The sequence below is a fragment of the Mastigoproctus giganteus genome, chromosome 7 (genome assembly GCF_048544385.1).
Source record: "Mastigoproctus giganteus isolate SK-2022 chromosome 7, ASM4854438v1, whole genome shotgun sequence".
Lineage (NCBI taxonomy): Eukaryota > Metazoa > Arthropoda > Arachnida > Uropygi > Thelyphonidae > Mastigoproctus > Mastigoproctus giganteus.
Window position 1 is genome coordinate 169498863 of NC_143581.1, and position 25003 is coordinate 169523865.

Sequence of the window (25003 nt, forward strand, 5' to 3'; positions counted from 1 at the left end):
TGCTGAAATCACACACACTATTTACACCTGATATTAGAAAATACTGGACAATTGCAAGACCCATACCAAAGGCAGCATTCTAACCTGCAACCTCTATTTTTTAAGCAAGTATGTCACCCACTAGGCCAATGCAGCATTACAGGTTAACATTTTCATATAATGCTGGCAACTATTGTTCTTTGGAAATTATGAGAATCACTGCTACTGTATATTATCTAATAAAAATAGTAAATTAGGCCCTAAATACCTCGGCTATATACGTAACCTTCAAAAAACCAGAATAAATAATGATGTAAAAAACACAGTAATGAGAGTTTAAAGAATTTGCTTGATATTCTGCACTAGGAATGAATTTTCTTGTGCAATGTACACAAAATGTACATTTCTTGTTTACATTTGTCTACCAAGACAAATGTAGAAATTTCCACAGTGATTTTGTATAACCTTCTGCAGTGAGGTAAAACAAACATTTTTTTGAGTTTCATCTGAACTGTGTGTGTGTGTGTGTGTGCGTGTGTGTGTAACAAGGATAGAGGAAACAAAATTTAAAATATGTATAGTAGTAAAGAAAGCATAGCAGAGAACAGCTCAATACGAAGTGTAGTGTAACACAGTATATCACCTCTTAATTTTTTTGTGTTAGATATTAATTAATGCCCATAAAGTTACTAACTATGCCCTCAACTATTTAATGGCTCATAATATGAACAGAAGCATTTTTTATTTTTTTTTCTATTATCCAAAAACATCTCAGCAATAAATTGATTATTAATGTACAGTTACCAGTTGTTTTGGTACTTTCGGTATATAAAATGCAACAGAAAGAATACAACAAAATAAATCACATTTTTCATTTGCAGACTTAAAAAAAAAAATTAAAAATGCATATAAACAAAAATTAAACTAAAAAATTTTTAAATTTTGCACTCAATTTCAATATAAAAAAAAAAAAAATAATAAAATAATATACTTTTTTTTTCTTTAATAATAAATTAAAAAATGACAAATATTCATTCAAAATCACAAATGCTCACCTGCTGGTCAGAATTAGGAAAGAGACAACAGGACATATAGCTGGTATGGGTTCCAACAGCTTTTTTCTTTGCTGATACATCCTCTTCAAAACTAAGAGGATAAACTGTGACCTTATTGTCCAAGCCACTATTGAAAAAAAAATTTTATATCTGATCTTTAGTTTGTCCTTGTTCTCCATAATTAGTTTTACCTCTAAATATTTGATTATATATTTTTTTAAATTATGCAGCATAAATTCCGACACCACCACCATTCATCAAATTAACAATCAAATTAAAATTAACTCACAAGAAGTTTTTTCCATGTGATATACTACAATGAACATAAGTCAGAAGTAGCTTCTATTTTAAAATCAATAGAGCTTATATTTTATTAAGGAATTACTTTAAACAAAATCAAGAATTCTGCAAGAAAGTATCATCAATCACATTTTTCACTGCTAAACCAAAAATGTCTAGGCAAGACCTAGTACACTGTTCCTTAAATTTTCAATGAAAAATGAAATTTCAATATTTCATTAAAAATGCTCTTCACTTCTCTGCTGTCTAACCTGATTGAACTTTGTCATGTAAGAGTTAAAGGCAATTGCAGTGGAACTGATACCATTAGTTATCTCAAACCATAACAGTAATACATATTTTGTGTGAAATTTTTTTTAAATTAAAATGATAATCAAATTTGTATTACTCCACAATTTCTCATGTATATTGTTATTAGCGATATGATGCAAGGAAGCCTGAGGCTTATGCTGCACCAGCCAAAAAAAATTTGAGTTACCCTGAGAGAGAGAGAAAGGAGTCACCAAGAAAGAGAAGAATGATGACATCCAACTCAGGACCCTGGGTGTGCCAAACCCATACTCACCAGATGTGAGCCCCTGGGTTTATGAAAATATATTATCATAAAGGGTTATCTGTTAGAAATTGTTAGAAAGCCTAAACTGTATATCAGAACAAATTAGATACAGGAATACAGCTGAATTCACTGAAGGAACCGTAAAAATTCATCAACATTATTTTATCTCCAAGAATGGGTTCTATTGTTGGAGGGTTCTGTAAACTGGAAAGTATTTTAAATATGCAAAGTCTTACATTTGAAAAGCATGGATAAACAATTAAAATATTTTTAACGCTAAGCTTGACTTGACAGAAAGAGCACTGAGGAAGACTTTCGCCCATGAGCAAATGGAGATGGCTAAGGTGTGTATGGTCAATATGTAACCATGCTAAAATAGTTTTCTCTCATCAGTTTTGCCTGGAACTTGATATCCATATTTGCGGCTCACGTTTTATTTGGTGTAGTTTGTTATTTATTTCTGCACTCAACATCTATATCCATGAGTCTGCATGCCTTTTGGAATGTTTGTTAATACATCCAATCAAGTCCTGTACTTACTCTTCATGGCTACCAAGGCTGAAATTTGTGTTTCCCATAAATAGAAAAAGGAAAATGAAATCAACACTTTTAGCACAATACTGATAATTAAGGGCATTCCTCTTTAAACTCAATCCAGAAGTTCATCAGAAACATATTTTGGAACTTCAGTTTTAGACTTCATCAAGTTCAACCAAGTTCTCCTGCAATAATGATACAAGAACTGCAGAGGGCTGCAAATAAAGAGTACAAGGCTGACATGAATAATTAAATACGTGATACAGACTTAATTGGGTCCTTCTGGGTCACTAGTAACCCAAAACAAATTTCAACCATTTCATGATATTTATCTACACAGTAGATAAATATCATGTTTTGAAAAAGGAAAAAGAGGGAGAGCCTATACTTACTTTCTTCAATGTATATTGTATGTACTAACAAAATTCGAAGCAATTTATTTATTGGCAGCCACACTGGAAACTGGAAAAACTGGTGTCAAATTGATAACACCACTACACACTGGATAAAAAAAAAGAAGTTTCAGTTATTATAATTGTTTTTTGGAAATGATATCGGTACAACAACTTTCCTTGATGTACATTTCATTTTCAAATGAAATTTCCAAGAAACAACTCTGTTGATAGCCGAGTTATAAACATCTGAAAACTGGTATCAAACAAACTTATCAATCTTACCTCGTGCACAAAAAACAAAAAAGCCTAAGTTACTCATAATGGATAATTTTTTGAAATTTATTTTGTTGCAAAATATTTCAATATTTTCTTGATGTGTATTTGTTTGTATTTTCTATTCTTAGCTGCAGAAAAAGATATATTCTGTTGAAAAATAAACTTCCTTATTCTCCCCTCCCTCTTTGCTGTAACAACTATAGCATAGGAAAGGGTTGTTTCACACAATAAATGCTATCCAGATGGTCCTTACATAAGTTGCACTGCCTTCAGATGATCCCCTTTGAGAATACTGGCAAATATTTACCATATACAGAAGCAGAAAATATTCTCCACTCCTGCACCACTATAACGAATTAGTTTGGCACAAGAACAGGTTACAGCTGCCTGGTTTTACTGCAGGCAACTTTCCAGAATTTAAATTGTTGAAAACAGGTCAGTGACTGTACAGTAAATGTAAAACAATAAACAAGAGAGAAGGAGGGTCTTTACAAAAATAAGAACACTGTCTTGCTTTGTGCCAAAAGAAAACAAAAGTGGGCATGCATCGCAAAGTTTTTTTTTTTTTTGTATAGAAAAGAAATTATATATTCTTTCTTCTATGTGTACTGCATTTACTACAAACATTTCAAGGAAATTTATCTACTGACCGCTGCATTATAAAATGGAAAAAAACTAGTATCAAAAAGAAAACATCACAATGTTTACTGAATAATAATAATAATAATTAATAAAGGAGTACATGTTACTCACAATTAATTGTTTTTTTTTTGTAATCGATACTGTAACAGACTGGGTCATTTCTTCATCTGTTAAACCTGTAGTAACTTGTAGATCACCATCTATATCCACCCAATCGTTAAAATCCTGTTCATCCATGTCTTCAGGCTTTTCAACATGATCAGTATCACGACTTAGTTAACCATCATGAATATTAAATCCACATTTTTTGAAACAGTTGCTAACACAGAAAATTTCTCTACTGAATGCTATGTCACAAATTTCCAAAAAGCTCTTACCAAACCGATCACTTTCATTTAAAAGGTTTGTTTTGATTTGCACACAGAGCAAAAGTGGATACTTCTCAACAACAATCTTTTTATTTTATTATTATTTTTTTTAATGTTCTTTCTTCCATAGTATTGCATCTACAGGCAAAAGTTCAAGGAAATTTATCTATTAGCAATGGTTTATTGAACTGATAAAAACTGATGCCAAACTGAAGACCATACCATCCATCTTACCTTGCGCACAAAAGAAAAATGCAATTATTCATGAACTGTTTTTTTTTTTTAATTTGTATGGTTATAAAATCTTTCTTTTGTATATATAATAATTGCCAGTTATAGTGCTCATGCTTGCAAACTGAATTTTGATTCTAATAAATGGTGATTCTAATATGCAAATATCGACGAATCCACAGGCAATAAAAATAAAGATACAGTATAAACCACAAACTGACACTTTATTACCAAAAGTTTATTATGAATTAAATGATACGTGAAGATCGAAAGAAAATATATTCCAAGGTTAAAAAATAAAAATAAATTTATATTTGCGTACATAGCTTAATTAATGTACATATCAATTAAACGTAACACTTTGTAAAATGATTATAATTTAAAATAGTCACTTATTTTAGATTGTTTTAAATTATCACTGCAAAGTGTATTTATAGATTTTTCAATATTGTATAACAGTCTATATTCACAATCACTTATACCAGTTTCTTCCAATGCTCTCCTCAGGACAGCTAGACAGCTATAGCTTCAGTGGTTTTGTAACTGCACTTTGTTTGGGTTCATCTTCATTCTCCTCGGCGAAATTATCAGTAACAGACTGGGTCATTTCTTCATCTGTTAAACCTGTAGTAACTTGTAGATCACCATCCATATCCACCCAATCGTTAAAATCCTGTTCATCCATGTCTTCAGGCTTTACAACATGATCAGTATCACGACTTAGTTGAAAATCATGAATATTAAATCCACATTTTTTTGAAACAGTTGCTAACGCAGGTTTCGGAAACTTCATTCCAGGCACTCACTGTCATATGAAGTACATCTAAAACAGTTATCTGCTTTACGATACTGGATAATGTTCCCAAACCATCATCTATAGACAATGATTCTTTGCCTCATATCTGATCTGTTAAAGGTCTTAAAGGTTTTTATTATTCCCTGCTCAAGTTTTTTTTTTTTTTTTTTTTTTTATGTGAACCCCAAACACGAGAGGTATTAGAACCTATAGTACTTAGTACCGTGCTTGGGTTGGTTCAAGAGGTTGGCTCAAAAGGTTGAAAGAGTGATGTGGTATACGAAGTTAGATAAACTAATTCAATGTTTTTGAAAGTCAACTTTGGATGAGCTAGGCAGTTGTCCAACACCAGTGCAATTTTTTTGTTTTTCTTATCCAACTGGTCCTTGACGTTGTCACAGACATTCTCTCAGATATGCCAGACAAGCAGTACTTGCTACCTGGGAGTAAAACGCTGATGGAACTGATATTCGGGTGATACTCAAGACAAGTGAACTCAATTTCGGTGAAGTCTGGACGGTCTGTGACAACCAAATCCTCTGCTTGCACCTTCACAATGGTGGGACTGTTAGTAATCCTGGGCATAACCTCCATGCACAAGTACATTGTGGGTGACCACCCAGGTGTGAACCAACGTAAGCAGCGGTCGAGGTGTGGCTTTCCACTCCACAGGGAGGAATGTTACCAGGCAGTACTAGGTGGTAGATGACTCTCATCAACCGGTGCAATAGCACCACTTTGCTTATTGGAGGCTTGAAGTGGTGGAACCCATGTTTAGTCTCTAGAGCTAAGTTCCAGTCAACCCTTCCCCATCTCTTCCATCATGCAGCATGATTGATGACTTTTGAGGTTATGATGAACATGGTGGCGAGATCCAATATTCCTTACATTTCGAGGGTACAGCTCTAAAACGGTGTTCGCAGGCTGGCCGCTAGTTAGTACACCAGACCAAACCTATTGGTAACTCTCTAGGAGGCTTCCGGATCAGCTAGTGTATAATCTTGCTACCTCTACTCTGCCAGATAGTGACTGGAGGGAGTCCGAGTAGTGTGTATGCGGGGAGCATTGTTGAGGCCACGTTATGTCAAGGATCTAGGTATATTATTACCATGTGTACGCCACATCCAAAAATTTCATTACTTCATATAGCATGTCCCACCCACTTTTTCTTACTAATGAATACACCATGAATCCTCAAACTAATAGAGCAAGCTTATCTGAGAAAAGATCTAACCCTCCCAAACACTTCCTAATTCATTTCACAAATATACGTAGTCTCAATTCCAATCTCAACGATGTCCATTTCCACTTGCAGTCTGCCAGACCCCATGTACTTTTTCTGACAGAATCTCAGTTATTGGTTGATTCAACTACTGCTCATCTCAGATGCCCAAATTATTCGCTGTATGATTCCTTTCGCCTCAAAGGTGGTACTTGTGCATATGTCGGTTCTGATATTCCCTGTCAGAGACTTGGCAATTGGAAATCTCCTCTGGCTTAAAATCTCTCTACCTCATTGTGTAAAATTCATCTGTTGTCTCTACCATTCTCCCAACTCCACTAATCACTTGGAGCTCTTTGACTTCCTCTCTTTGCAACTTGACTTTCTCCAGTCCAACTTTCCTAACAGTGAGGTAATTTTCCTTGGTGATTTTAATGTTCACAATTCCAGCTGGCTTCCATTTTGTAGTCACACCAACCCAGCTGGTCGAGATGCTGAGGCTTTTGCAATTACTAATGACCTTGCACAGATTGTTCATTTACCTACAAGAATACCAGACAATCCTAATCATACAGCCAACACACTTGATCTTTTTCTCACAAACAACCCTTCTAAGTACATGGTTGAAGTGAGAGGTACTTTAGGCACTTCAGATCACAACTTGGTGACTGTCTCTTCTCCAACGGAGCCTTTATCTCATGGCTATTCCCAATCTCGTGTTGTTTGGCATTACAAGAATGCAAAATGGGATGACCTGCGAGATTTCTTTTCTTCTTTTCCTTGGTCGGATTACTGTTTCAAAACTTCTGATGTCAATGTTTGCTCAGATCATGTCAGTGTAATTATTCTTGCAGGAATGGAATCCTTTATTCCACACTCCACTTTAAAATCTCGTCCTTTATCTAAACCTTGGTTTTCCAATAACTGTACTAAGGCTGTGCAAGAGAAGAATATTGTATATCGTAATTGGCTTGTATCTAATTCTTCAGTTTCATTTTCTGCCTACACCAAAGCTCGCAACAATTGTAAAGCAGTTATTAATCAGTCCAAACTAGAGTTTGAACAAGCTAAGAGTAGAAAACTTGCTTCTTGTCCTAATGGTAGCCGAGTATTCTGGTCTCTTGCCAAAGCTATTAACTGCAACTTTTGCCCATCTCTGCTCCCACCTCTGTCCAAAGCAGATGGTTCTGTTGTCACTTCAGCCAAGGATAAAGCTGACCTGCTAGCATCCCATTTTTCTTCCAACTCATGTATTAATAATATTGGTAAAACACCTCCCACCATTCCCAACATGCTCCATTCAAATGCCTCCTGTGGTCTTCCGTTAAAAGGATGTCAGAACGATTTTGACGAATACTGATACCTAAGAAAGCTCCAGGTCCCAATGGTATTTCTCCACTTGTTCTCAAAACCTGTGCTCCTGAACTTACTCCTATTCTCTGCCACCTTTTTTCACTTTCTTATTCCAAAGGAGTTTTTCCTTCTGCTTGGAAATTTGCTCATATCCAGCCAGTTCCTAAAAAAGGGTGACAAATCCCTCCCATCCAATTATCGTCCCATTGCAATTACTTCTACTCTTTCTAAAGTAATGGAGAAATCAATTAACCGCCAACTCTTAAACTACCTAGAAACCTTCCATCTGATCAACGATCGGCCAGTATGGATTCCGTCAGTGTCGATCCACTGGTGATATTCTGGCTTATGTTACCCATTTATGGACTAATTCAATGGAAAGGTTCAGTGAAACACAAGTAGTTGCTCTTGACATCTCAAAGGCTTTCAATCGTGTTTGGCATAAAGGTCTTCTAAACAAGCTTCCATCTTATGGTTTGCCAACTGTTTTTAGTAATTGGTTATCCAGTTTTCTCTCTGATCGCTCACTGAGGGTGATGGTAGATGGCTCTCTGTCTTCTAACTTCTCCACTAATGCCGGTGTCCCCCAAGGTTCAGTTCTTTCCCCCCCTCTTTTCCTCTTGTATATTAATGACCTTCTTCCATTGACTGGAAATCCTATCGATAGTTTTGCTGATGATAGTGCATTGCATTCTACTTTCCATTTTGAAAAACCTTGCCCTGCTCAATCAGCTTCAACTTCTCAAAAATCTGCTACCAATTCCTTAAATGCCAATCTTCAGGTAATTCTCCAGTGGGGCAATGACAACTTAGTTGATTTCAACCTTTCTAAAACTCAGTCTTGTCTTATATCTCGCAAAAAGGATTCTTCTGTTCCTATGCTTATCTTTAGTGACACTCCGATTTCTAGGCAAAATGATTTATCTCTTTTGGGGATTACCCTGAGTTCTAATCGCTCTTGGCACAAGCACATTACAAATATTGCTTCCGCATCTAAAAAACTTGGTTTTCTCTTTCGCTGTCAGCGTTACTTTTCTTCCAAACAGCTGCTCACTCTGTATAAATCGCAAATCTGCCCTGCTATTGAATATTGTTCCCACATCTGTGGGTGGTGCCCCCAAAACCTCTCTCAGGCTTCTTGATTCCATTCAGAAGGGGGCAGTTAGGTTAATTAATGATTCACCTCTAACAGAGTCTCTCCACTCACTGTCTCTCTGTTTCTGCTGCATGCCTCTTCTGGGCACTGTTCTTCTGAATTGGCTTCTATAATTGCCACTCTCTCTTTCAAAACAGTCTGAACACATGCCGCCACCAGCCAACATCCATTTACTGTCCAACTTCAAACTCACAGAACCAACTTTTCATCTTTCTCGTTTATTCATTCAACTGCCATTTTCTGGAACAACCTTCCTTCATACGTATTTCCTGAAAATTACAGTCTACAGAAGTTCAAGTCCAATGTCAACAAATATGTTCTTTTGTCTTCTCAACCTCCAACCCAAGCACGGTACTAAGTACTTTAGGTTCTAATAACTCTCGTGTTTGGGGTTTACATTTAAAAAAAAAGGGGGGAAAAATTGAAATTCCATTTCAAATAAAGAAGCTGTCATCCAAGCATCGCATTACTGGCATATTCAACAGGCAGCTGTTTTACTCCTTTAAAATATCTAGGCAATTTATTCTTGCCTATAACTAAAGGCTTCATCTTGATTGTTCCCATCATGTTGCATGTTAAAATAACTGTAATTCTGTCTTTGATCTTCTTTCCTGCAGAAGCAGAGGGATTTTTTAAAAATCATGCAATTGTTTAAGGTAGCCCTGTAGTGCAACCCTGTTTCAAATGTATTAAAAATGCCTTCATGATTATAAGTGCTTAACACAGTTTGCCAACGAGTTTTCAACCAGTTGTCAGTTGCAGAGCCATTGGAATCCTGTTTTTCTCCATCAAGTTTTTTGTAAACAATATCATGCCTCTCCTTCCATCTTGTCAGCCATTCATCCATTGCCTTAAACTCTCTGTGTAGTTTTTCAGCAAAATCATTGGCTCTTTGAAGAACGCTACAGTTGATTGGTACATGAAATGAGCTGGCCTGTTTGAACCAAACAAACAGAGCTTCATCCACTGTTTGGCATTTCCCTTCATGATTCTTTTTTTTGGTTTCACTTATCACATTAGTGTTTAATGTGTGACGTGATTTTAATAATTTTGATAAAGATGGCTAAGGCACTCCTAATTTTACTGCTACTTCCCTTAAGACATATTGCTTAAGTTTAATTTGTCATATGTTTTGATAATTCTTAACTTATCTTTTACACTCAAATTCACTCTTTCTGTTCACTGACATTTTTTTGGGTAGTAAAATTTAAAACAGTAAAAAAGATAAGCGTCACTCAATAACAAAGCACATGGCACGCACAAATTGGAACTAACACAACATGCACAAATGAGATAAGGAGTAAAAAGTTTATGAAGTTTAGATATAGGAATGAAGAGCAGATATCAGTGAAGAGGAAACACATTTCATTATAATAACATAAAAACATACAGAATTCCAGCTATCAGTATTATCACAAATGCAATAAGACCGAGTTTACTACCTGTTTATAATAGATTGTACAAACAAAACGGCCCAATAAACCAAAAACATTTTGCAGTTTTTGGTTTATTCGGCCATTTTTTTGAGCTCTAGCTCATTTTATGGTTGAGTTCTAGAAATGTGACCTCCAGAAATGTGCTTTAAAAAATATCACAGAGGAATTCAAGATTGATTCTTATAACCAAAAATGTGATTCTAATAAACAATGCAAGTGTAGTGCATTTTATTTATTTGAATCGGTTCTTTGATATTCGATTCTATAAAGCAGCTGATGCTAATATCATGCCTCTTCTAATTATTCTGATATCATCTGATTCTAATATCAGGGGCTTACTGTATCTGATTCTAATATCAGGGGCTTACTGTATTTGACCTAATAACAAAATTCCAAGGAAAATTTTTTATTGGGAACTCCATTATACACTTCCAAAAACTGGATCAACAACCCAAAAAAAGAAGGAAACAAAATCAAATGAATGTAGTTTTTTTACAAAATAACTACTGCAATTGTTAAATTTAGGATTTTCGGACTACATAATATTACTAACCAGAGTGAAAAACCACTAAGAAATTTTACAAATGCCGGTCTACTAGTTTCCCTTCAGATCTACTTTTCTTGGTCATCTAGACCCAGGCAGACTGGTTACATTACAATCATAAGATGAACAAACCACGGTTAAAAAAAAAAATTGGATACAAAATGGTAAGAGCTTGCCCAATTATTCAAAAATAACAGTTCTTAATAGATCAAACGGGTCCAATTAGGCTCCATCTCGTAAATCTGCTTTACATATTACTTGTTTATTATATCAATAAAATTTGTCACTGCTGCAGACCACATACAACAAGCAGGCGGGATACCAATGGGTCCACGGACCACAAATTGAGAACCACTGCTTTAGGGTGCTGCACTTGATTATATTTGGGCACCATATTTGTCACTAATAACCTACACTCAACTGTACACAATCCCAAAATTCAATGGGCTGTGTACTGTGATCATGTAGAATCAAACAAATAAAACTTTAGGGACAGGTATTGTCACCTGTTGGCTTTCAGATAAACAATTAATTACAAATACTGGATGTCAGAAACAGAAGTTTTTGTTCAAAAACTGTGAACATATTGCATGGTTCAGAAGTGTCACTACAGAGTGACATATAAAGGTCAAGTGAATTAGGATAAATATCCCTCCATATTTTAATATGTAATATTAAAACTAATGTAAACCACTGCACAACCTATCTCATCAAGAAGCCACAAAATGGCAATGGTTTATAGTAGATAAAGACAATTCAGAGAATATGCCAAACAAAATTTTGTTTACCATTCGCAACCAAATTGTCTACCATCAAAATACTTTGTGCTTTTGTAAACCATTGCCATTTTGTGGCTTCTCAATGAGATAGGTTGTGCAGTGGTTTACATTAGTTTTAATATTATATATTAAAATATGTAGGGATATATATCCTAATTCACTTGATATGTCACTCTGCAGTGACACTTCTGAATAGATCAAACAGTGCAATATGTTCACTTCTGAATAGATCAAACAGTGCAATATGCTCACTTCTGAATAGATCAAACAGAACCATGCAATATGTTCACAGTTTGTGTGTGTGTGTGTGTGTGTGTGTGTGTGTGTGTGTGTGTGTGTGTGTGTGTGTGTGTGTGTGTGTGTGTGTGTGTGTGTGTGTGTGTGTTTCAATATAAATTTTGTTTAAAAATGTGTCTCAAATTAATATGCAAAGTATGCACAATATATATTTAAGTCAGAAGTGATTCACACTAATTTAGCAGTTTCAGAAAACATGTATTGTCTTTATACCTGTGTGTTAGAAATATAATACTTGTAGTCTGTTAAATTAAGTTCTGTAATACATAAGATAGTGTAGGGATATGAGCACTGCAGACTATTGGTGTGAAGAATCCATTTAGCTGAGACCTAAGATCCAAAAAGTAATTAATTGTTAGAATAAACTTCCATTTGGTTTTGTGGAAGTGTGTAGTTTGAATAAATTTAAAGGATTAGACAACTTATTAGAAGAGATGGGCAAATTAACTGGATAGTGCTTTTTATTTTCTTTTATATTTTTTTTTTTCGAGAAAAAAATAAAATATTTTTTTATTTTATATATATTTTATTTTATATTTATTTTTTATTTTATAGAATGATATATAATGACATATAATGATGTATATTTTGTCACTACTAATACTAAAATTGAATACTACATCAACTTCCTTAAAAATTACAAAATTTACAAATAACAAACTTGATTGACTATTTGGATATTGGTGAATTAGGAATGAACATGCCAAAAATTGCAAAGCAAAAAATCAAAATTACTTTTACTTTTTATTTTGATTTGAATGCTTTCTTGATTTTCAGTGATTAAAATTTCCACTGATAACTGACACTTGTTTCCATGTTGCAACAAAACACCCAGGTTTTACCACCAGTTATATTTTTCAAAAAAATGATTACTGTCCTCTTCCCAACTATGTTGGAAAAGATGTAAACAAATTTCAATTCTTTGCTATTTTTGTCCTTAAATAAAGATTCATAATGCCATATTGATTAACTTTCCTGAAGTTCAAGTGTTAATTAAAATAAATCCAACTGTTTCTTTAACTAAATCTAACTATTTAACAGTAAAGTATGTGTAAAGTTATGGATCTGCATGAACCAAATACCTTACCCATTTAGTGAAAACTTCTTTGGTCTTGTAAGCTGTTTGAACATTCACTTCATTCATCCCTGCCACTTGAATGCTATTTTTCCCCTTGCTTTTTAAAAAAGTCAAAAAGCTCTATATACAATTTTATTCTCATACACTTGGTGTAACATCTAAATTATTTTACTTTTCCCCAACTACAAAATGTGATTTTAACTCTTTGTTCAAAGAAAAAAATTATCATTCATATTTGTGATATCAATAAAACATACATTTATGCTAATGATGCTGGCAGTAGCATTGGATTAAATATTGTTAATGCATTATAAAACATTTCAGAATGCCTGTGAAAGTGACATTCTGAAATATATTCAACCAAATTTTGTAGAAGACAACAAATTTAGTCTGATTTATTTATGGTCATACTGTATGAAGGGTTTTTGAAAATTTCTTTTGTTTTGTATGATTTGGAACCCTACCAAATCATTAAACTTTCACAGCCATTAACAGGTATCAAATTGTAATCATTCATTGTTTTAAGGAATATATAAGATTTAAAGAAATTATGATGCATGATGAAAAAATTTATCACATTCTAAATTAGGTTCTTGTTTTAATAGGCATAAAAATTATAATTACCCTATATGTGACATGAACAATATTGTCTTACTGAGCATCAGTAAAATTGTAATGCCTAATACATCAGTTTTATCTCCCCCCCCCCCATTATGGAAGTTCCACTTCTGATACCAGAGTACACTACCAAAATTATAGTTTAAAACAGCAATTACTACAACGCAGAACACACAGTCCACACATCTGGCTTTTAATCAAAAAACCAAATATTGATAATGTTGTAATATTAATTAAACTTTGCAGTGACTACAAATTACACAAAATAGATGCTCTTGTGACAAAAGTAGCCTAACAGAATATAGATGTGTCAGTCAACTTGTTAACCTCTCTTCAATATATTCATAAGATAGTAATGCCTTCATATTATTTCATTCTTTCACATACATTTCTCCATTTACTCCAGCTGATGATATCCTACATGGTTCAAAATGCACTGTTTCAGACCAGTCACTCTCACATATTTTAATCCTTTTAACTGCAATATAAATAATTAAAGCAAAAGCAGGCGAGTTTCACAGGTATTATGAAGCTTTAAGCAATATTAGCATTATTCTCAAAGGGAGATTAGATACAGCAATGGTGGAACACATTAAACTACCTACATAAAATTTAGTAAAAAGTTATTAAGAACATTCAAAATAAGTTCTGAAATTTTGGAATGAATTTCAGTGACTGTTCCAAATACAGTAAAACCTCCCTTAATAGACACCTCTCTAAAAGGGACACCTCTTGTCATGGACACTCAGACTTGAGTCCCAACCAGAAGTACTAGAAACTATGTTAGACAACTCTACAATATGTACATGCTCTAATATGCATGAATATGGATGCAGACACTGCAATTGGCATCCTTTTGTTATTTTTAACCTCCCTATACAGGAAACTTTAACAGGTAACTGACACACACAAGCATTTTCATTAGTCAACAGCATTTGCAACGAAGGAATGTGAAGGTCAAGGTCATTGCAATAATACTAATTAGACCTGAGATGGCCACTGTTTACTCACAGAGCAAATGGCACAATATGCAGTTAATACGATAAACTACTGATAAGGAATGTTTATTAGATTTATTTGGGCTGTCCAATGCAGCTTCACTGTTGCACATCAGTTAGCAAGGCAATAAAAAATTGCCAAACTGAGAGATGCTATTTCTAGAATTTAAAAATTAATAAATAAAAATTTACTGCAGTACAATAAGACGATATGTCACAGCCAAGAGCCAGGGATTTTACATTTAGAAAAGAGAAAGACAAGATCCAAATTAAGGCTAGAGGGCTCAAGTCAAAATCCTGTGTCTATATGCTTCTGGTGTAAATTTGTGAAATATTATGTGCAAAGGTTTTCAGCTCAAGATTATGAATAATGATGCATTACATATTCTGGATTACATAAAAGGACACATGATACAAATTGAAACACTCTCAAGACAGAGGATATCTCCAAGTTTTTTATTCCTCAACCAGAAAAGTGTGCTCTGCAGTAGATAGCTGCAAAATTGTAATCATGGCAGAATTTACCAACCCAAAGAAGGTGCAACTGTATTTTAGTTTAAAGTTATAGTCTGCTGTTATGCATCAATTTTGAACATAGTTTAAAAAGATGCCACTGACACAACCTGCAATTCTGCAATGGTACAGAAAATTTATAAAGGATGCCATTTGTGCAAGCATCCTGGCTGAGGTGGTAACCAAAATCAATGAGGATGGAGTGGAGCTGGAGCTGGTTCTAGGACTTTTACACAAAACCCAGGGAAATCTATATGATATGCTAGCCATGCATTACACTGACTGCATGCTAATTTTTTAAGAAATGAAATTTCTTGTTTCAATCAATTAAGGGGGGGGGGGATGTATCCTATTATATTAAAAATATTTATGCAAGCAAAAACTATAAATATCAACTAAAACTAGTAAGTGATCTAATTATTCATAATTAAAATTAAATGCTTTAAACAACCCCATTCTAAAAGTTAATTATATATTTACAAAAATACAGTGGACCCCGCTTTAAGATATTAATCCGTTCCGGAGACACCATCGTATCGTGAAAATATTGTAATGTGAACCCAATAACACATTGGTTTTTGGTGATTTGTTCCAATGCCTCAGAAGTTGAAATTTTCTCCTTACTGTGCCCTTTAGGGGCCATATTATCAGTTTACACAATATTGTACATACACAAATTCAATACAGTAAATTTATGTCAAATAAGCACAACACAAAAAAAATCAATTCAATTAAAGGATGCAAAACCAAAACACATTTACAAACGCTGCTATTGACTGAAAGGAAGGATCATGTGGTCCAGTCAGAGACAATTATAAGTCCATTGTAAAGAGAAATAAATAGATTCCGGTTAACATGATTACTGGTTAGTAGAATCAGCCACTTTATATCAAATTTCAAAAAAACCAATTCAAATCATTAAAATTACACTTTCATTGTCATCATACGTTCAGTTATAAGAATCAATTTTGAATGCCTTTGTGATATTTTCTAAAGCACATTTCTGGAGGTCACTACCATAAAATCAATTTGCAGTTTTCAGTTTATTGGGCTTTTCTGTTAGTGCAATCTATTATAAATGGAGTAAATTTGATCTTATTGCATTTGTAATAATACCGATAGCTAGAATTCTGTGGATTTTTACTTTATTATGGTAAAGTGTGTTTTCCCTTCCATGGAATCTTCAGCCATATAAAAAAAGATAAATTTTCAGAATCTTCTCTTCATTCCTATTTTTTAACCTTCACAAACTTGTTACTCCATATCTCACTTGTGCGTATCGTGTTACAATTTGTGTGTGCCATGTTCTTTGTTATTGATTTCTTATCTTTTTTACTCTTTTAAATTTTACAACTCAAAAAAAATATCAATGAACAGAAATATCAATTAGTTAGTATGTATACATATTACAGTATTAATAAGATATGTACATAAGCATAATTTATTTTTATTTTGCTAATCTGTGGAAAATATTCTTCCAATTTTCCCATATCATTTAATTTTGTTAATTGGTAAGGTAATAAAGTGTAAATTTCTGATTTATATCTTTAATTTTATAGCCTGTGGATAATATTTCTCCTATTTTCGCTTATTAGAATCGTCATTTAATAGAACTAAAATTCAATTCACAAAAGTGATCACAATGACTGGCGCTTACTAAATACCATTTACTATACTTACGTATAGTGAATAATATTTTATTATGGAGAGTCCATTGTAAAGTGATTTGATCATACAGTGAACCAATCATAAAGTGGGGGTCCACTGTATGTGTTATTTATTAAAAATTAATTAATTAAAATATATATGTACAATGATAATTATAAAAAACTCAGAAGGCAACCAGTTACAGTGAATTTCATTTTTATGAATTATTGAAACTGGTTACACTGGCTGCTGAAAAGAAGACATCTCCCTATTGTGGACACTCTTCCAACCTAATGGTGTCTGCTTTAGAGAGATTTTGCCATATACAGAAAATAGGGCCTAAAACATTCTCAGGAACCAAAAGACATTCTAAAATTTTGGTGTCAATCTGGCTTACTTTCTTCTTTTTTTTTTTTTAAATAATGTCCAATATTTGTGAGGGACTTTCATTTATAAATTTTCTGTTTATACTCCGGGACGACCAAACAGTCAGAGGAGTTCACAAGATAGACAGAATACAAGAAACAGCACAGTATTCAGCAGTCATGGGCTTTAGCGTGCGTGCGTGCATGTGTCATCACATCACAAAACCTTGAATTCTATAAGTGACAACTTAAAAAGAAAACGAGTAAAAAATGCTTAAAGATATTATGTACTTACCTCTATACTAGTATTAAAGCAAAAACACTTACCCACATGCCACCATGTTCCCAGAAGGTGCATAAGCACATGCCATTACCCAAGTAGTTGGCATTGTAACTGCATGTTCCTTAAAAAATAAATGCAATGGTACTATGAAGCGACCAGAGTATGAAGTGTGAATGACTAACTACAGAATATGATATTCTTCCAAATTAATCAATGCATTGCAGTGTTATAATCTTCCGATAACATGAGTAAATATTTTAGTAGGGAAAAAATACTACAGAAAATAATTGTATTTACATTTATTCACTGTAAATATGTTTACAAAAACAAATCATATAACTTTTAATAAAAAAAACAAAGTCTGTTTACAAAACTTAATGATCTATGAAAAGTTTCACTACTTCATAAGGTGCGCCTCCGTAGCCAGGTGGGAAGGAGCAGCAGTGCGTAGCACACGCTTCTTGATTAAACCGGGGTTTGAGCCCGTCACCACCAAATACGGAGGATGCGGAAAGGTCAGTGAATGACCACCGCATATCCCTGGAGCAATATGGCCTTAGTTGCTAATGCTCCTAAAAACCAAATAACAAACTACTTCATAAAGCAATTTTGCATGACATTACGCAAAATAAAATTAATAATGTGAATCTATTTGAATCACTTCATGAAAATGCTTAAAACAGAAATTACCTCCATCTCTATATGCCCTTGTATCAATTATCTTAAAATGAATATCTAATAACTTATACAGGGTATTATTGCATTCATCAGTATGTGAGACTAAACTTGAGCTAATAGGATCAAAAATGCAGAATACATGATTTCTGATAATGATAGGCACTACCTGTTTTTCAATTGGATCATCATTACTTCATATTTGTTTTCCTTCTTGTGCACAGATCCAAATCAGTAATGGTAGTAGTAGAGGCATGTGATGCAAGAAAGCAAGCATATGAGCTTATGTAGCATCAGCCAAAAAAAAAAAAAAAAAACAATTTCACACATTCATTCCCTCTAAAAATGTTTGTCCAGTTCCTCCTTCAATTTATTTAACCTATCAACTTCCACAACAACAGATGGACGTTTGTTCCAGCAATCAACTACCTGCTGGCTAAAGGAAAATTTCCGCACATCTATTCTACAACTGTCTTTCCTCGATTTGAATTTACGCCCCCTCAGGTTTGTAATCTGAGCAAGCGGAAGAATCCCATCAGAATTCAGAGTGCTCAACCCATTCAAGGCCTTATACACCTCAATCAGATCACCTTGCAGGTGCCTAGTCGCAAAATGCAAGGGCAATTCATCACATTCTGAAGTGACATAAGTAACTGTTAGCAACAGGAACTTTGCTGAAGACAATCTACAGTAGCAGAAAACATCTAATTTCCATAGTGCATGTGACAGGTTTGGGGAGTATTTTATTCCCAGTCCCAGGAATTCATCATACCAAGTAAGAAATTAGGTTCACCAGATCCACAGTACATGAGACCACTACTTTTTTAGAAAATTTCTAAGACTGCTACTTCTTAGAGCAGTCTCTAATTTGTGGAAAAAATCAAAAGGTGAAACATTGCATTTGGAGCAGCAAAAGTCTTAACATGCACCACTTCATTTATCAAGGACAGAGTTCCCATTCACTAACAATCAGGGAGAGTTCCTGATTGTTCATTTTTCCAAGAAATGAATAGGTTGAGATAATATCACTGAATGGCCTACTCAATCACCAGACCTAATCCCATTAAACTTCTTTCTATAGGATGATGTCAAAGACATTGGTTACAACAGAGGCATCCATCTTCAAAACACTGAGAAGCAACATTGTACCTCTGGTACCTACTCACAAGCCACATATATTTTGTATAATAAAAATATATTCTCTCCAACATACTGGTATAAATATATTCCCTGTAATAACTAGATCTATAAAGCACAGGTACATGAATAAAAATTAGACCCATAAGGCTCAAAACCATTTATTTAAATTTAATATGTGAAATTGTCACATACCAAAAATTAGAAAAATGTAATGAATTTGCTTATGACAAAACATTATCTATAGATATGATGAAATCAATCAAAAAATTACATAAAAAATTTATGAAATATTTATAAATATTACTTTTAGACTTTTATTTAAATACAGAAATATTAGTATTTGGTATTTCAGTACTGAAAAACTGATTGTTATTAAAAATATCAGTAATGCAATCACCAGCTGCAACTGATATGTTCACTTAATGTGTGCAACATGTGGACAGAAATAGAATAACTTTATGTCTGTAGTGCCATGAATGGTGGTTCACACAGCAGTACTGAAGGTATTCTACAACAGGTGACATAACCCAACAATAGCAGAGCTGCCTCCTTCTATGTTTTTATAGCTGCCAACTTTTCATTTTCAAAAAGCTGGAGGAACTGTAAGCAGGACGAAAATAGGAGATTGGGCCAAAACAAGCTTTTTTGCAAAAAGCAGGAGTTATTCACAAAAAAAAAAAAAAAAGGAGAGAAACAGATTTTTATAAAGCCCACACAAAACTGGAAATTAAATTTCACTGACAAAATGAACATTTTATATTAAAATATAGACACAAAATTGTTTAAAAGTACAGTATACTGCAAAGCATTAACATACCTAAGATGTTTTTTGTGCATGAACTGAAATCATGATTAAACATGACTAGAATCAAAGAGACTTATTCTGTAAACATCAGAAACTTTAAAGGGGAAAGCCATTTCAAAAATGCCATCCTCTAAAGAAATGCCACCAGAAATAATTATTTAAACAAATAGACTACTTCCATACAGGTAAGCCAGGAAGGAATGAGATTCAATAATTCAAAACTGCAAATGAGTAGGAAAAGAATGGAGGGGGGAAAAGGGTAAAAGAGGGAGAAAATGAAAAAAGAAAGATTGTTCAAAAAGGCTCTGCCTGTAAAACTCAAACCCATTAGCTGCATCATCAAAGGACTTGATTACCTCTACTATTCTACAATTCTTTCTCTGCAATAGTGATAATTTCATGTGGGTTCACTGCACAATATAGATAGTAATTACAGAGGATAAAGTTAAGCTTATTCTACACAGTCAGTCTAGAATATCTGTCCAGTAAGAGGGGGATGGGAGATTTCAACAAAAGTAATATTTAATACAGTGTGATGAATGCTTTCTCATTTACAAAATTGCCAATTCATCCATTATCATAAATTATCAATTCCATACCTTGTTTGTTGTAAAGGCATCCCATATTATCATCTTACCATCCTGAAAATAAAACAAAATACAACCTATAAATTTACTTCTACACATTCTCTAATAACGTTATGTAACAAAAAAGATTATATTTAACTGTCTCTTATATATATTTTGTGTGTGCAAATCTAATGGTGTCGCTAGTTTTTCTCAACTGTCAATATTTTTTGTGGAAATTGAAGATTTTGTGTCTTTGCAACATGTATTTATATGCTTTATATATATAAGTTCATACCAACACTGATATATAAAAGCCTATAGTAATTGTATAATAAATTAATTCTTCTTGGTGTTGCTCAAGCGGAATGGTTTATAGATAATGTAAACATATTAAAAGAGAGGAATGAAGCATTTTGAACCTACATTAAATCTAAATATCTGTTTATTTCCAGCCAGAAATTATTAAGAAGGAAATCAGATGTTTCCTAGCACTTATCAGTAACTGCTGTCATTGCTATTTCACTGTTACATATTTGATGTGGGCAGTTCACAATGGCTAATGGTTTCATATATGTGGTTTAGAAACCATCTATGTCAAACATTTGGCCATTCTGATATATGTAATGATGAAGCAGCAGTGACAGCAATCACTACAAGGATGTGATACACTTAAATAGAAGCAGTAGAAGAATATTTGCTGATGCTATCGAGGCAGTGTCACTGCTACTATTGGAACATGCAATAGCCTGGAAAGCAAGGTGTTGAGGATTTCAAGCCCTGTGGATTTCACCATGGAACAAGTAAATACATGGATTGTGTTGGGGTAGCCAAGAGTAAGAACAGGTGCATGTACATTAATGCTAGGAACATAGTAAATAAATTTGATGAATGTGAAGTACTCATTAAGTCATCAAAAGCAGACACCATAGGCATATCGGAGACGCAGTGTCACTCAGACATAAGGAATACAGAATTTGAACATGAGGAGCACAATATGTACAGAAAGGACATGTATGTTTGTAGGAATTTTTTGTAAGGGCAGCACCTAGAATATCAGTTCAACTCTGCCTCATGTCACTGTGATTTGCCTGTAAAAAAAGGAGAGGCATGTGATTAGTGTTAGTTTGTGTAAATGGTGAGCATTGTGTTCTGCTTGCCTCTTGGCTACCCAGAAGCAGCAATCACCTAGACAGCAACTTCTGAGTACTTGTCCTTTACCACAGGAAGGTTTTCCAGTTTTACTGTAATACACTGAGTGGCCCATAAGAGAGACATCTGCACTACAGGCGGAAGTGCCATCTTAGTTTTCAAGCATGTGGCTACACTCAAATTGCACTCCTTCCTTTAGTGATTTTTGCAGGTAAAAAGTGTACAATGGATTCTGATTTTAGTTCCACCTGATGTAGGTTTTGAGGGTGAATCAAGCAAAGATAATTTTGTTGTTTTTGGTTGGTTTTGGTTTGTAAATTATTGTTTGTCACTATGCTATTGCTATGACAAAGACAATGGTCAATGCCATAACTGTTGTACAGGCACAGATAGCATTACTGCTATCGAACACATTTCTGTCAATTTGCTGCTTCTGCCTGGCCTTTTGAGGCTTGATGTTGCTAGAAAAATTTACATTAAGGATTTATTTCTTAGCTTAAGTGGGTTTGTGACCTTCAAAGTGCTTTTGGTTTATAAACAATTTATTTTTATGCAATAGTTCTGTCCCCTACTTTCACCCCCTTGTACTTGAAACATGCTCTACCTTAGGTAATAATAGGCACAACTGTACAAATTGGGTATCAACAGATTCCCCATTTGATCTAGAATTTAATGTCTAAAGCTACAAGCCAACAACTTTTAAATGATAGATTCTGAAATGGCAAGTATTTTTAACCTACTGTCCCTCCTCAGAAACACACCAGATGAACTCAAAATAGGGCTCCACATCGAAAAGAAGGCATGCAAAACCACCAGATCATTCTTGTGATCACCAATAACTTCCTCACACGGGAGTGAAGGTGGTAAAATGCAAGATACAGAAACCTAGAAGTTATTGAAGGCTGTTAATCCTAGTCAGGCTAAACAAGTGGCACCAAAAATTCCACTTAATACTACAAACATGTGATAGTACAAACACACTTATGCCATCACAGTTCAGCAGATTACATCTGCTATCCGAGTGCAAATACAGTCGGTCCTCGTATAACACGTGTTTACATTACACGAATTCGATCATACACGATTTATAAATAGGAGAACGTTATCTTATATAACACGAACCAAATTCGCTTATGCACGATTCGCCTTTGTGTTAACAAGAAATGGCAGTCGAACGCAGAATCACCCCAACCGAACGCAACACGATAGGAATGAAGAGAAGATTCTGAAAATGTATTTATGTTTTTTATATCAGTGAAGGGGAAACACATTTCACCATAATAACGTAAAAACCCACACAATTCCAGCTATCTGTATTATCACAAATGCAATTAGATCGAGTTTACTACCAGTTTATAACAGATTCCACTAGCAGAAACGCAACTGGGAATTGTTTTTATTGTTTTATGGTAGTAACCCCCAGAAATGTGCTTTAGTAAAATGTGGGGTGTTAATAGTGCATCTCGGCCTTTACGGTGTTGTTTATTCAGTTGCTACACGGACGCAGCTTTGTTTATGTGTATCAAGCGTGCCTCCTCGTTTTGTAATTGCGCTTTATTCCCTAAAAAATGAGTAAAATACTTAAAAGGTGTGAAAAGGAAGCGTCCTGGCGAAGACACTGCAGATTCAGAGAGAAAAAAAAAAGCAATATCAATAAACAGAGGCGGACTGGGTCAAAAATTCTTACCCGGGAAAATTTATAGTGGCCTCATACTACGGTTTATGGCCAAAATCACACCGGCCTCCGGCCCACCGGGATTTCCCGAGTAAGGCTTATGGCCAGTCCGCCTCTGTCGATAGAGAAAAAATATGAAATTGTGAAACGCTTTGAGCAAAATGAAAGACCATGTGATATTGCCCATGCTACAGGCCGAAATGACGCAACGCCGAGAATTAGAAAGAATGCAGAGAAAATAAAAACAACTTTCATAGCGGGAACAACTCAAAGTGTAATTAAAATCCATTAGATTAAGACACAAAGAATTGGAAGAGATGGAACGGCTGTCATCTGTTTGGATAGAAAATCAAACAAAAAACAAGTTTGCTTACGACAGAAGCAAAATCATTAGCAATATTTTATTACGTAATAGTCGTAATTAAATACGTAAGCATTTTATTACGACTTACGTATTATAATTTATACTTACGTATTATAAAATACGTATTTTATTACGACTATTTTATTTAATATAATATTTTTTTTACTATTTTATTAATAAATTTTTATTATCTAAATAAAAAATAAATATTTTTTATTATTTATTATATTATAATAAAAAAATATAATATTATTTTTATTACGTATTTTAATCGTTATAAAATACGTAAGTATTTTATAACGATTAAAATTACCCGATTATTTATTGTGTTTGGTAATGTTTTGATTCCAAATGTGTTCAATCTTGGGTGATCGGCACCTAACCCCACTTTTCCCATAGGGCCTGTTGTTTATATTGCACGATTTTGCATTGCACGAGGGTTTCTAGGAACACAACTATCGTGCTATACGAGGACAGACTGTAGTAGGATAGTGGAATGAACTGGAATGGACAGTGTCCGACCTGCACATTGAGAATCAGGTCCTGCAAGATAAATTAGAACTCACCACTAAGGAAAAAGAAAATTTCCAAAAGCAGAGTAACCAATCCTACATGCAGTTATTTAGGACTCACCCCTCAAGTACTAAATCCCCCCCTCAAACACATACACAAGAAAGATAATCCAACAGGGTCCACAGTGCCCAAAAAAACAATGACAACAAAATTGTGATTATTAGACCACAACAACAAAGTATATGATTAAAGAGGCCTGTGCACTCTGGATTCGTCATTATTATTGTGGATTATTGCAGACACAGAGTGAAATGGAGACAGAATAAATAATGACAAGTTTAATATTAATTGGAAAACACGTATATTAAATTAGATACATACAAAAGCTTTCGGTTAGTTTGTTAACTTTCATCAGTCAAACTGACAGTTAAGAGTGTGGAACATGAGGGCGTGTACTACCAGTCATGTATATGAACTGCGTGATGTGATGGTTAATTGTTGGATGTTGAAGCCTGGGGCTGTGACACGTGAACGTTGCTAACATTTGTCATTCATCAAAATGGCTGCTTCAATGATAGGGTGGACACGACATCCACTGCTCCTGCTGACTGAGGTATTAGAGCATGTGATGTTCAACGACTCCAACCAGGCATGTCGCTGGTAGTAGTGGTGAGACCTATCTACAATCA

At 34.3% G+C, this 25003-nt stretch overlaps 1 protein-coding gene across 2 annotated transcripts in view; it reads right to left on the reverse strand.

Annotated features, from left to right (window-relative positions):
- The window catches only part of Gbeta5 (guanine nucleotide-binding protein subunit beta-5), a 111146-nt gene that overhangs the window by 50518 nt on the left and 35625 nt on the right, over positions 1-25003 (reverse strand). For both annotated transcript variants that reach the window (XM_090377181.1, XM_090377182.1), the window contains 3 exons: positions 20644-20685; positions 17469-17545; positions 1035-1161 (listed from right to left, as the gene is read on the reverse strand). In XM_090377181.1, coding sequence (XP_090233307.1) covers positions 1035-1161; positions 17469-17545; positions 20644-20685 — 246 coding nt within the window. The remainder of the gene's footprint in view (positions 1-1034; positions 1162-17468; positions 17546-20643; positions 20686-25003) is intronic.